A 15493-nucleotide genomic window follows, 5' to 3' on the forward strand; every position below is an offset into this window, starting at 1 on the left:
CGGCCGGTTAACGAACAATTAAACACGCTTATATAGGTTGTTTGTTATGTTTAATTTGTTTAAATAAATGAAAATAAAATTAAAACTGAGCTCATATCGTTTAGCATCAAGTCGGGCTTTAGGCCAGGCCCCAGTTAAGATGTAACATTTAAAAAAAAAAATTGAAAGTAGTTTTTTTAAAAATATAGACATATTTATAATATATTTAGGGTTAGATGGAAGTTGCGCCTAGTATGGTCTGGATTGAATTTGTGTGATAAGAAAAAGAGAGATCAAGTCTTAGGTTTCTTCTAAGGATATATATTGCCAATATAATAATAATATTGGAAATGTCAGTTTTAAAATTACACAAAGAACAAATTAGCATGCATGCAAAGTAATTGAGAATTTTGGTCTGTATATCTATTTGATACATTTTCGAAAAAGTTAAGAATATAGCCGCATATGATCTCATGCTCACTAAAAAAACAGATAATTGTTTTGTTTTTTCTCACAAAATTCATTGCATAATTAACCTCATCAGATGTAGTTCTTAGCTAGCAGCAGGAGAGGATCCTTTTTGTGTACCGTAAGACCAGGCAGCACATTATCTGTGTCCATCTCTTCCGGTTTCATTCCACCTGGCATTTCCCAGTCAAATTTATAGAGAAGATTAGCAAGTGAAAGCTCTACATTGGCCATTCCGATGAACAAACCGGGACAAATTCTCCGGCCAGCACCAAACGGTATAAGCTCAAAATCTTGTCCCTTTACGTCGATTCGACTGTTCAAGAATCTTTCAGGAACAAACTCGGATGGATTCTCCCAAATTTGAGGATCTCTTCCAATTGCAAATACATTCACAAAAATTAGGGTTTCTTTCATGATCCGATAACCTCCTAAAGTGCAATTGTTGAGTGATTCCCTTGGGAGTAGTGTTGGGACTGTTGGTTGGAGTCTCATTGTCTCTTTCACAACTGCCTTTAGGTAACACAATTGTTGGACATCATCTTCATCAACAAAACCCTTTTGTCCCACTAATTTTCTAACTTCTTGCTGAGCTTTTCTCATTGCTTCAGGATATTTCATTAGAAAGCACATGGCCCAAACCGCAGTAGCAGCACTTGTGTCCGTTCCAGCAACAAATACATTCTATACAAAGCATATCCCAACGTAAGAACAATGAACAATCAATTTTATATAATAAGAATTTTTTTTTTTGAAAATATATTATAAGAATTTGATTACCACAATTTAGATGGAACAAAAAAACCAAAATATAGCAGGATCAGTTATGTTATAAGTCCGTATGGTACTAAACTTGTCACTGGTTTCAGTTTGACACCAAACTTCAGTTCGTATTAAAATGATAGTATAAACTAAATTTACATTTCAGACAATATGTTTTTGAACTATTGAGACTAATGCATGCGGATGTGACACGTGATTATAATTGGATAAATCTCCTTATTTTTCTCTAAATTCGTTCAAGCGCTATTAAATTTACAGTAACATTATAATAAAAATTGAAGTTTCGGTAAACCAAAAACTAAGGGTAATATTTGGTAGAAGCTTCAAAAATATATGAACAAATCTCACACTATTTTAGCATGCCATTATTATTATTATGAGCTGAGCTTAAATCTTACCATCAATATAGCTTTGATGTGATCAAAAGATAGCTGGATTTTAAGAGACTGATCCTTCCAAATTTGAAGCAAAACATCAAGAAAGTTGCCGTGCAGCTCATGCATACTTTCTGTATATTTAGGATCAAGATGCTCGTCGATAAGTTGTTGGTAGAAAACATCAAATTCTTGAAAATTCTTTTCAAGTCTCGACATGAGTCCTGACATTTTATCAACTACCCATCCGACGTAAGGAAAATAATCCGAAAAGAAGAAAGCTGTAAACATATTTTGTGTTTCAGTAAGCAGCTTATGCAATCTCTTCGCTTCGTTTTCCTCGAGCTTCTTACCGAAGGCAACTCTGCAAATAGAAGTACTCGTAAGACCCATCATTTGTTCAGTCAAGTTTACAGGTTTAGATTCACCAGCTAGTTTCGCAATGTTTATAGTCATGTTAAAAACTTCATCTTCTCTGATGGGTCGAAAACTTTGGCTACGGTTTGCGCTAAAAAGATGAACGACGCAAATTTTTCTTATCTCTCTCCAGTAATCATCGTAAGGTGCAAAAGCTAAGTCAAGACCATTGTAAGATAATTTTCGCAGACCGGCAAGATTTGGCCGACTGCAAAAATCAAGATCTTGGATTTTCATAACTTGTTTAGCCATTTCAGCTGAAGAGACGACGAGGGTGGGCTTGAAACATAGTCTTAAAGACATGAGAGGGCCGTATTGTTTGGAAAGTTGCCATAAATATTTGTGAATGTTTGTGTTATCAAGTTGAAGTAGGTTTCCTATTATGGGAAGACCTGAAGGTCCCGGAGGTTGATGATGACTGGGTGTGAATTTGAGTTTTTTGAAAATAAACGCTAGGAAAATTGGGACAAGTACAAGGAAGAAAATGGGTAACATTTTCTTTTTCTTTTGATCTATGGATAGTGTGATGGCAAAGCAAGATGGCAGCTATTAGAGATACTAGTGTCACTTTATACGGTCTGTATTTTATTTTTATAAATACAAATATATAAAAAGTTATAAAATACGGCAAAACTCTAAAATTAAAAACTTACCCACAAGAAGTGACACGATAAAGCGGCAAACTAAAAATTACGGCTCAAGAGCATAGGAATACAAAATCAAAAATGAAGAATACAAAGCGGCACGCTGTCTCTGAATAAAATACTTTAATGAAGTATAATATTTAATTAATAATTAAATCACTAATAATAATAAATTTATTAATCAACTAATTATTATTTTTATAAATTACTATATTGAGGTAGTAAGGTGATCCGTCAATCTACATATACTACTACTAATAATGTATTTATAAATCAATTTTTTTTATATAAATTACTATATTGACCAGAGACGGAATTAGGAATTTTACTATGGGTGGCTAATTTGTACAAAATAAAATTTGAGGGGGCTAATAGTATAAAAATTAAAATAAACCATATTTAAAAAAAGGCTTATCCCCTTAAAAACCCCTCACCTTTTACCCCCAATTCGTTTGCACCCTCACATTGCAAAACCACCAAATATATCCAAATTACGACCTTTCACTTTCAATTGCACCCTCAAACATTAAATTGATCTCTTTTCACTTGAAAAAATAGGTTTATTTTTGTTTTAAATAAAATATTAAGTCTTATTTTAAAATATATGCTAAAATTTAAAATATTGATTTGAACAATTTTCAAATGAAAAGAGGTCAATTTAATGCTTGAGGGTGCAATTGAAAATGAAAGGTCGTAATTTGGGTATATTTGGTGGTTTTACAACGTGAGAATGCAAACGAATTGGGGGTAAAAAGTGGGGGAATTTTAAGAGGATAAGCCTTAAAAAAATTGAAGGAGTAATTAAGTAAAAAAATAATAATTGCAGGGGCGGTCGCTACCTCAGCCATGTAGCTGGTTTCACCCCTAACGTACTAAAATGATCTGTCAATTTTTTTATATATATATATACTAGTACAAAACTCTCGCTTTTGCTTTATTACATAAACATCGTAGTTATATAAATTAACTGCATGTAATAATAAATATTAATAAATTTCTTGATAAAAATTTAGAATAAATTATAAGAGATAATTATTAATAGAATAAATCGCAAAGAAGATACAGTTACAAATAAAGTGTATGTACATATATATATTAAGAAATTAGTATATTTTAGAAAAACAATAGACTATTTGTGTATTGGTATTCACAATTCAACTTTGTTTTTGTAATCTCTTGCGAGTAAGACGTTAAATCCTTAATATGGATTTGAAATTTACGGAAAAACTGGATTGATAATCCGATTTTTGAAATTTTTAAATATTTGTCAGAATTTAAAGAGCGTGTCCCGTGAAAATGTTCTATAATCATTATTATTTTTTCATGCTAAATTTAGCATAAAAAATAGCACTGCATTTGAAATTCTTTAATGGCCACTAACTTACAAAACATAGGTTTGTTATGTCAGGGGTTAAGAGATGCCCACCAACTTAAATCCTAAACCTACACACGATCTTAACTACTTCGGTCCAATTGCATGATTCAGCGCAAGGCAGGAGCTTGTAGAACACATGTATGTCACGGAGTATGCAAGAACCAGAACAGAACAAATTACTCTCACGTCTACCATTTCATATCAGTTGAAAATTTATGATTCTGCTCATCTGTTGTATATTCAGTTCTACTCTGTTTTTAACCCTAAACCGATATGTAATGTGCATTTACGTACTCAACTTTCTTTTCTCTTTCATGTGTTGTGTCAGCTTTATTTTTTATTACCGCTAGATTTTGATGATGTGGTGTTGAGCTTTGAACATTTGAATTTATACCCAATATAACAGTGATCAAATCGTGGTTTTCTTCTAAAGGATATATATTGGTACGTCAGTTTTCAAATTTATGCGAAAAAACAAATTAGCAGACATTCAAAGTAATTGAGTAATGGCATCATTCTATTTTTTAGGTTTTGGATACATTGTGGAAACTGTTGAGAACATAGCTGTGCGATGAAGATTTCAAAAAGACAAATATTATTTATGAGCTTTTTAAGTATAAACACGGAAGTTTGAAAGAAAAAAAAACAAATAAAAAAAACTGAAAGTATAGGGGCCTAAAAGTGAGTTTGGCCTTTTATTTAAGTACATTGCATAATAATCTTATAAGATATAGCTCTTAGCCATCAGCAGGAGATGATCCCTTCTCTGTACGGAAAGGCCAGGCAGCACATGATCGGTGTCGATCTCTTCCGGTTTCATTCCATCTGGCATTTCCCAGTTAAATTTATAGAGAAGATTAGCAAGTGAAAGCTCTACGTTTGCAATTCCGATGAACATACCAGGACAGATTCTCCGGCCAGCTCCAAACGGTATTAACTCATAGTCTTGTCCTTTCATGTCCATGTTACTGTCCAGGAACCTTTCAGGATAAAACTCTAATGGCTTCTCCCAAACTTGAGGATCTCTTCCGATTGCCCATGCATTCACGTAAACTAGGGTTTTTTTCAGAATCTGGTAACCTCCTAAAGTGCAATTGTTGATTGTTTCCCTTGGAATTAGTAGCGGAGCTGTTGGTTGGAGTCTCATTGTCTCTTTGACCACTGCCTTTAGGTAAGATAATTGTTGGACATCATCTTCATCTATAAAACCCTTTTGTCCAAATAATTTTCTAATTTGTTGTTGTGTTTTTTTCATTGCTTCAGGATTTGTCATGAGAAAGCTCATTGCCCATACCACAGTAGCAGCACTTGTATCCGTTCCACCAACAAATATATTCTATACAAATATAGTAAAAACATGCATAATCAAATGTAAGAACAATATTGAGCATTTAAATATATATAATAAGGATGGTATTTATTATTTTCTTTGGTACTGAACATAACTTCCCAATTTGGCTACTGACTTAAAAATGCATGTGGTGGTGCATACAATGGTGGATCCACAAAGTTTACATGGTGGGTATTTATATTTAAAAAATTATTTATTAAAATTATTAAAACTTGATTATATGACGCTAAATAATAAATTGATTAAATTTTGATAATATTAGACATGAATTATTAATTTTTTATAATTTAGAACACCAAATTATTTTCGATAAAAAATATTAATGTAGACATAAGAATATATAATGTTCCAGCAGTCATATCTATATTTTTTTTTATCAAAAATTAATTTGGTGATCTGAAATTGTAAAAATTAATAATTCACTTCTTCCACTGAAAAATTTGAAAATTTGTATAATTACAAAACACGCCAAAACTCATAAAATTGACTCTTATTATTATTATTATTATTATTATTATTATTATTATTATTTTGAGCTGAGGTTAAATCGTACCATCAGAATTGCTTTGATGTGATCGAAGGTAAGCTGGATTTTAAGAGATTGATCCTTCCAAATTTGAAGTAAGACATCAATAAGGTTGTCGTGCAGCTCCTCAGGCATTTCTCTCTTAGGATCAAGATGCTCGTCGATAAGCTGTTGATAGAAAACATCAAATTCCTGAAAATTCTTATCTAGTCTCGACATCAGTCCCGACATTTTATCAACAATCCATCCGACGTGTGGAAAGTAATCCGAAAAGAAAAAATCCGAAAACATGGCCTGTGATTCATTAAGCAGCCGATGAAGTCTCTTAGCTTCGCTTCCTTCAAGCCTCTTACCGTATGCAACTCTGCAAATAGCAGTACTCGTAAAGCCCATCATTTCTTCAGTCAAGTTTACAGGTTTAGATTCTCCAGCCAGTTTCGAAACGTTTCGAATCATACGAGAAACTTCTTCTTCTCTGATGGGTCGAAAACTTTGTACACGGTTTGAGCTCAAAAGATGAAGGACGCAAATTTTTCTCATCTCCCTCCAGTAATCATCGTAAGGTGCAAAGGCTAAGTCTAGACCATTGTAAGATAATTTTCGCTGACCAGCAAGAAGTGGTCTGCTACAAAAATCAAGATCTTGAATTTTCAATACTTGTTTTGCCATTTCAGCTGACGAGACAACAAGAGTTGGCTTGGAACCTAGTTTTAGAGACATGAGAGGGCCATATTCTTGGGAAAGTTGCCATAGATATTTATAAGTGTTTGTGTTATTAAGTTGAAGTAGGTTTCCTATTATGGGAAGACCAGTAGGTCCAGGAGGTTGATGACCATGGGTGAATTTGCGTTTCTTGAGAAGAAACGCTAGGAAAATTGGGACAAGTACAACGAAGAAGATGAGTAGCATTTTTTTCTTTTGATATCTGGATATTGTGATGGCAAAGCAAGATAACGGCTATTAAATATGTAGAGATTTTTGTTTTCAGGAGATACGTACACTTCTAAAAAAAATCTTAATCTTTTTACTAATTAAATCATATAATAAAGTTTTTTACGGAACAAATTTTTTGTTTTATCTCATCTTGGCAGATGCAGACAACATATAGATGTTTATTTTATAGACTAAAATTCAATAAATAATTATGAAAAAATATAAAAATGAAGTGATTCAGAGATAATACCAAATGAGTCATTCGAAAATCAAATAACAAGTTATACTTAAGTAGTTCATCCACCAGAGTTAGCCATGGAGAAATTCTTATGTAGACTTAGTCTAATCAAAGTTACATATAATATTTTGAAGTTTAATTTCTCAAAATCAAAAAAATAAAATAAAAATATCCACGTAGAAAATTATTAGATATAACAATTTGATAGTCTTCTGCTCTCCACCAAATATTAAAAATGTCAATTGTAGAAAAACCGGACAAAAAACCCACAATTGTAACTCACCGTTTCAAATACACCCTCTGACACCCTCCCATTCTCACCCCAGAGTTAACACATTCTCCAATTAGTATAAAAAAAAGTTTAAAAATACTCTTTAAAATTATTTTATTCTTTAAAAAATTATAAATTCCAGTCATTTTCTTATTATTTTTAAAAGTTTCAATATCATATCAATTGTTTTTTTAAAAAAGGAGTGGATAATTAGGTTCAGTTATGGTTTAATTAGATATATTAGTGTTTTAATTAAGGTTAATTAGAGTTTAATTATATGATTAATTGAAAAAAAATCCAAAAGAATCCCTAATTTAATTTGGTGTAGTTATTGAAAAAGTCCAAAAAAATCCCTAATTTAATTTGGTTTAATTATGATTAATTAGAATAAATTGTGATTTATTATAAAATTCACTCTCTTTTTTTGTCAGAGGGGGTTTTTGAAACGGTTCGCCATAGTTGTGGGGTCTTTAGTCCGGTATTCCTACAATTGACCTTTTTGATTTTGAGTGTCAATATGAGGGGATAAATGATCCTTTGTTCATATATATAATAGTCAGAGACAGTACAAGCATTGCATAGCCGGCCAGAGGAGCTATAGGAGGTACTAACCAAAGAATGGTGTTGAGTGAATGATTGTTGTAATGCACGTTGAGATTGAACTTATTTCTATCGTTTTTTACACCAAGATTGTCATAATTGATAAAGTATTATAATCACCCACGTATCATCATTTTCTTTTACCAAAATCGTATACTTTACTTTGCTTCCATCAGTTGCTCTCAATGCTCCCATCCCATTAACTTTCTGTTGGAAATTACTTGGACTAATTATGAAGGTTGTAGGCCCAGCTCGGGCAGGAAAATGATCCTGGGTCCAAACTCAACACCACACTTTGAGCCCATTTTATAATGTTAATATCCTTGTTTCCTTGGAATATTCTGGAGAAAATTACACATATGGGCTAAATAAGGGCCTTTATTATAAAAATGTTAAGGCTGTCAAATTCTTTCATCAATGCTAACTTTTTCTTTACATTTATGAGCTAAAAACGGTAAAATATTACATCTCCTACATAATTAATCTTATCCTTACACTTGTCATTTTTTATTATGTTTTTTTTCTAACTCATAATTTTCTCTCTCCATTGTTCTTCTCTCTCTCTTTTTTCTGTAAACTTTTTTATTCAAGATCTATGAAATATAGATGAATCTAATTATTATTACAATACAGCTAATGGCGGCGGCGTTTGAAGGGTCGACGGTGGAAGCTCGACGAATGGCGGCGTGGACTCGGAGGTCATTGTGCAGCTAGACGATGGAAGCTCGACGAATGGCGGCGGCGTTTGAAGGGTCGGAGGGGCGGCACGGGGTTAAGGAGAGAGTGCGGTGGAAAGGGTTAGCGGAGACGGTGGAGTTGAAGGAGAGGCGTGGGTGGTGGAGCACTTGTGAAGTAAGTGAGATGTGGGATAGAGATGAAGTTTGAGTGGGGATTTTGGCTCTGGTGGGTGAAAAAAGAGTTTGTCAGTAGAAAGCTAAAACAAAAAAAAAGACACTGATGGAGATTACTATTGACTAACCTGCATTATTATAGTGATTGGTTTTTTAAATTTGTGTATTGGGTGTTGAAAGAAATGGGTTTTGTTTGGGGTATAATCTTTGGTTTTTGTTTATGTTTGATTAATGCGTAATTTTGGATTTGTTTTGAAAAATAAAGATCAAAGCTTTTTGTGGGTTTTTTTGCTGTGTTTGAGAATTTAACTTGAAATATGGATTTTGGGTTGTTTTAAATCTGGAAAATTGATCTGTGGATTGTGTTATCATTTGCCATTACTGTTACAGATATTGCAGGTGTATTTGGGACCTTATCATTATAATTTCAACTTTATCTTTTTTTTTACTTTATTGCTCTGCTTGTTTATTTGGTCATTTCATTTTGAGTTATGATTTAGTGGATTGAGTGTGTTATTATTGTTTAGTGTATAAATCTTGAAGTGGCACTTGAATGTTATGTAGTGTTTTTTTACATAGGTATTGAGTTCTAGTGATGATATTATTGCAATTTGGATCATGAAGGGTAAAAAAATCATAAATTATGTTTATATTGAATGATTTATGCCAATAAGCCATATACTAGGATAATCTGAAGCTCACAGAGTAATACCTAAATCAAGTGTTTTTTTTCCTTGAAGCATGCAGACTTAATTTCTAGGCTTTATGAAGCAACAGCAAGTTGGAAAATCACCATTTGATACATTTTCAATACATCTCAAATACATTTTCGATACATTTCAGATATATTAGATAATTTTAAATTTATTATATTAGATAATTTTATTTTTATTTTTGTGAATGTTAGTCATTAAACCACTAAAGTTTTAAAACACTGAATTTGTATTATGATTATTAGAGTTATATATAATTCGTATAATTTAATAGAATATAATTCAATTTATTTATTTATTTTATAAGAATGGCATTGTATTTCTTATAAAATATGATAGCACTATGTATGAATGATGTGTAATTTATGTATTTAAACTGTATCATATATTTATATTATTTTTTATTTTTTATACATTATGTGATATAGATTAGTATATTATTAGTTGTTAAATTCTCTTATTTGTTTTTTGTTTGTACTTTATGATTTCAACAATGTCTTCACTGAATAGTTTAGTACACTGTTTTACTTTTTTTTTTAAATATCTAAATTTTCTTTAAGATGTATACAAAATGTATCCAATTTATTTTAAAATTTTATTTTTTATCTGTATGAAAATTATAAATATTTCTATTATATATATATATATATGATTTATTATCTCAGAATTTATTATTTTTTAATGTTAATTTTATATACATATATATGCTATTTTATATGTACTTGAGATATATTATTTATGTATTTGAGATGTAAATATATCGTTTTTTATATTGTTACATTAAATAATTATAAAATTATGTATCAAATGTGTTGCATAGATGTATCAGAGATATATTTTTTCAATAAGTTTCATTAATAGTAATATAGTATGTGACTGTTTTCGAGATACATTTTTGATACATATGTTATACATATCAGATACCTGTCAGAAACATCTCAAATATATTTATTTTTAAATATATATTAATTCATTAAACGTGTTTGATATGTTTTTAGATGTATTTATTAGGTAATTTTTTAATATATAATTTATACATGATAAATATATCCTTGATATGCGTCTTCTCGTCAATAGTGGTACCTCAATACATTCGAGATACATGTTCGGTACATCTCCTATACAATTTTGATACATCATCAATACATATCAGAAACAGTTCAAAGAATATTTAAATATATATTATATAAATATATATGTCTTGTAGATGTATTTTTAGATACATCTTTCATATACAATTAAAACATGATAAATATATCCTTAATACGTATCATTGATAAATAATTTCTACAATTTACTGAGCATGTGGCATATTTTTTATTTTAATATATGTTATAGATAAATTTCAACTACTCATAAGTTATATATTCAATGCGTTAAATATATAACTCAAATACAGCTCAAATGAATTTAAATAAAAGAATTATTTATTTCAAAATTTAAAATAGTTATTAACAAAAAAACAATGCAAGCATCGAACATGTAATAGGAAGACACATTTTTTTATAGATACTTTTTTATAACATAATTTATGTATTTTTAAAATATATAATACATGTATCTTTTAATTTAAAATATATTATACATATACCTTAGAGGCATATAAATAATGAATATAAATAATATATATATGTGTGTGTGTGTATTTATATATTTATAATTGTTTTAAAAATAAAGAAAAATGATAATAAAAAATATTTCTGATACATTGCGGATACATAACAAATACATAAATGATACATGTTTGAATATTTAACGTGTGACTGATGCATTTGTTTGACACGCGTGTCAAGCACATGTCTGAGCGCGCGTCAGGCGCAGATCTGACGCGTTTTTGACCAATTTTGACACGTTTTTGACTTTTTTCATTTGTTTTGAGTGTGCCATGTGTTGCATTCTCATTTGAAAGGTATTAAATGTAAAGTTTCAATTTTTTTAGGTGCTGGTGTAATATTTCAACAAATTTAGCATTTTTGTTATTTTCTTCCTTTTTTTGAATAGTTTTGTCATTTACTCAATATTCTGAGGTGTGCAGAAACCGACCCAGGAACAAAATCAAATCCAATTAATAACTAAAATTTAATTTAGTTTAGTTTTACAAATTGACTTGAAAATTTTAATATATTTGAAAAAATCAATTGAATTGACTAGTTCAATTTATTTTGATTTTATTTGAAAAATTATAGCTATTCTAAAATTTGTTCAATTTTATTTTAAAAGTTAAAATTTTATTTCGATTTAGTTTGATCCACATACTCTCAGAGGGTCACAAGTATAATTTATTGATTGACCGATGATGTTTATATATCTATAATGAAAAATATTTACCTATTCTATTAGTCTAACATATCCAATAGGGTGTGTAAAAATCAAACCGTACTGTAAGACCGAATCAAACTGAACCGAAATTATAATTATAGTTGGATTATTTAATGAGTATTGTTCGGTCCGGTTTATAATTATATACAAATTCAATATCCGCTTTTCAGTTCAATTTGGTGTAATCCGCATTTATAATTCAATTCAAAAAAATTACAAATTTTAATTGTTCGATTTTGGTCGATTTCAAATCGAACTGAACCAACCGATATACGGCCCTAATATCGGACAACATAGCCTTGGATGTCGATAACTTAAAGGTCCACATGGATTGTAATTGAAACTAGCAAAATAGTCCAGCGTTGCTTGGCCATTTTATCATAAATTAAAGGTTTAATGAACAAAAAAGGACAAAAATTTATCAAAAGTATCTGTTATTTTTAAATTATTAAAATATTTCACATTACATCGCTTTAAAAATGTCCCAACCCAAGTGTACTAATGCTGACGTATCGTTGACGTTGACTTTCACATATTTTCCATATGAAAAACATTTTAAGATTTGAATATAAAAGAAACTTTCGTTAAACGTTCGACTTTTTTGGGCCATATTAATAACACATCAGCATCAACACATCCTTTTTTTTAACTTAGGACATTTTTGAGACAGTATAAAACATAATTGAATATTATCGAGACATTAAAAATTTGGACATGACAAGGTTTTCCGCCAAACGTTTGACTTTTTTGGATCATTAGGCCTAAATTAAATAATTAATATTATTTTAATGAATTATTTTAAATAAAATATTAATGAGTGTTTCAAGTATTTTTATTAATGCAAAATATTAATTTTAGAAATTAAATTATTTCATTAAAATACAATTAAGTACCTTAATCAGTTGCATTAAAAAAATTATTGATAAAAAAATATAATATCCAAATAAAGAAATATTAATATATATTACAAATTAATTTAAATTATTAAGTTTGAAGTTGTTAATTTATATTAAATAATATAAAATTTTAAAATAATTGTAGACTGAATATAATTTAAGTTAAAATTATTTTTGATCCATTTTAGAAAGTTTTTGTCTATTATTGAATGTCTTATTTTAAAAGTCTCATTCATATTTTTAGAATATTTTATATTCATTTTTTTCTTTTATCCTTTTTCTAGTCTTTTTTAAAAAAAATGTATGCAATACTCCACTGCCATTAACAAAGGTTAAACAGAAAAAATATATAATACTATGTTATTTTCATAAACTTATTAATTTAATAAATATTAAATGTAAAAAAATTTGAATATTTTGGCATAACTTTTGTTTATTTTTTATATCAAAATAAATAATATTTACATAATGATGTTGGCACTTCTTTTACATTAGTTTGTAGAATTATTTTTAACATTGTTCTTTTTTCTTTTTACCTAGTATGAGACAAAATGTTAGTAATAGAAAGATATTTATTTTTAAGTTGTATATAATCGTTTTTTCTTAATATATTTATATTTTAAAAAATAGATTTTGTAAAGTTATACTGCCTCCGTTTTCTTTTAAATATCTATTTTTGATTTTTTTTTTGTTCTAAAATATTTGTTCTTTAAAAATTTCAATGATAAGTTTTTTTCAAAAAATTCATTGTTATCCTTTACTTTAATTAGTGTATGTAGTAGATAGAGCATATATTAAAATATTAACTTTTAAAATATTTATATAAGATTATTTTGTCACTTAAATGAAATTACTTTTTTAGTATGCATGTTTTCTTAAAAATTATAAAAAAAGAACAGAGTGTGTATCTTATTAAATTGGTTGCACACGACTATCTTTTTTTATATGTATTTATATATTCAAAATTATTTGAATTTCTAAACTTTTACCAATCAGATTGAGATTAAAAGGAATTTATGATAAAAAGCTCACGAAAAGAAAATTTTAATTAAAAAAAACATAAATTTTCTTACGTGTTTATATCAATAATATGTATATATATAGTTTTAATTTTATTTTCATATATATTTATATTGATATCAAAATACACATAAAATATGTATATATATAATAAATATTTTCATAAAAATACAATATTAAATATAAATTATTTCATAATTTGTAATTTATAATGTTTTAACCTATAAATATTTTCTTATCTATCTGTATAATTAAAAAAAATGATACAAAGGTGATTGTATAGGAAAAATGTATTCTAAAATGATTATTTGTATTATGCTATAGTAATAAAATATGCTCTCTCCGTCCTGTTTAAGAAGGGACATTCGCTTTTATATGAATTAAAAAAATATTAATTTTTTTTCATTTTACTCCTATTAATAGTGGTATTGTAAGTTATGTTTACTATTATAACCATTAATTTAAAAAAGAGAAATAAGGGTAAAAATAAAAATTCAAAGTAAATTAGTACAGAAATACAAATATGGACTTTTTATACGGAACATCTAAAAATATAATAATGTCCCTTTTTTAAGAGAAGGATGGAATATTTGGTAATAAAATGTTATAGTTTAATAAATTAATTTGTTTTTGAGAAAACAATAAAATCATTGAAATTAATTTCTAAAGATTGAAATGTAACTCTGCATATTTATAAGGAGCAAATTGGTTAATTTCCCTCTATATTTGACCTTATCAGGCGGTATTCAAAGAGCAAGTGTAGAAAGTGATGCAATCTTTATTTCATCCTATTGTTGTCGTTTTTACCGTTTATACTTCCACTCACTATGTTTTTGCTTTATTATTCTGTCGTTTAAATCACTATGTCGTTTTCTTTCAGTTTTAATGTATAGTATAATAGTTAGTGAAAGGAGCATCTGATCTGGAATTATTATGATCACAAGGCTTTTTTTACTCCATGTGAGGAGGGGTCCAGCAACCCACCACCTCTGTTAAGAAAGAAAAGTTGGGAATGGTGTGCAGTCATGTGCCATTGTACCTACTTTTCATTAAATATACCAATTTTAATCCTCTTTTCTTTACCATTATCTTTCTTAATTATCAAAACCTTCTTCTGCTTCTATTCTAATCTACAATTAACCCTCTAATAATTAATACATATGATGGACTAAAAATTTATTAAATATTAAAATTATTAATTTATTGAATATTATATAGGACGTAATGTTAAATTTGGTTCTCTAAAATTTAATTAATTATTAGAGTTACTAATTTATTAAATATTAATTATTAAAGGGTATATTATATGTTCATCAATTTCTTATGTATTGATTCGATTGGTTTAATTAATGAATGAATCATCCGCTCCAAATGTCTTAATTAACATTATCATAAGGATCATAATTAACGAGTAAATTAGTGTAGGAAGATTTAATATGTAAATTAAATCTTCTCTAAAATGGAAAGAGGGGCTGGAGAGGGTCTCGCTCCTCTCAACTTCTCTAAAATATGTAACTGTTTTTTTTTTTTACAATCTCTAAAATATGTAAATTAGTGTAGGAAGATTTAATAATTTGTGATTCCCTCCAATTTTTAAAAATCATCTCTTCACATATAGTGTATATTGCAATTTAATTTCTTTAATGTAAATCATATCCCAGTTATTGTTTAGACTTGTCTGTTGTCCGAATTTAGATTCTCTCTTTAATTCTAAGTTCACTATAATTTTTATTTT

The 15493-nt window shown here is 28.6% G+C and overlaps 2 protein-coding genes across 2 annotated transcripts; both read right to left on the bottom strand.

Annotated features, from left to right (window-relative positions):
* Positions 1 to 406: 406 nt before the first annotated feature.
* LOC126657976 (cytochrome P450 83B1-like) lies at positions 407 to 2539 on the bottom strand. The gene is made up of 2 exons (XM_050352623.2): positions 1629 to 2539; positions 407 to 1131 (listed from the first exon to the last, which is right to left on the bottom strand). Exons 1-2 carry the CDS (start codon positions 2514 to 2516, stop codon positions 520 to 522), a joined length of 1500 nt encoding a protein of 499 aa, XP_050208580.1. The 5' UTR covers positions 2517 to 2539; the 3' UTR covers positions 407 to 519.
* Positions 2540 to 4670: 2131 nt separating this feature from the next.
* On the bottom strand, positions 4671 to 6848 carry LOC126657992 (5-OH-xanthotoxin synthase-like). The gene is made up of 2 exons (XM_050352624.2): positions 5945 to 6848; positions 4671 to 5376 (listed from the first exon to the last, which is right to left on the bottom strand). The coding sequence occupies exons 1-2, from the start codon at positions 6824 to 6826 to the stop codon at positions 4762 to 4764; spliced, it is 1497 nt and encodes a 498-aa protein (XP_050208581.1). The 5' UTR covers positions 6827 to 6848; the 3' UTR covers positions 4671 to 4761.
* Between the last annotated feature and the right edge of the window lie 8645 nt (positions 6849 to 15493).

Source organism: Mercurialis annua, linkage group LG1-X (genome assembly GCF_937616625.2).
Source record: "Mercurialis annua linkage group LG1-X, ddMerAnnu1.2, whole genome shotgun sequence".
NCBI lineage: Eukaryota > Viridiplantae > Streptophyta > Magnoliopsida > Malpighiales > Euphorbiaceae > Mercurialis > Mercurialis annua.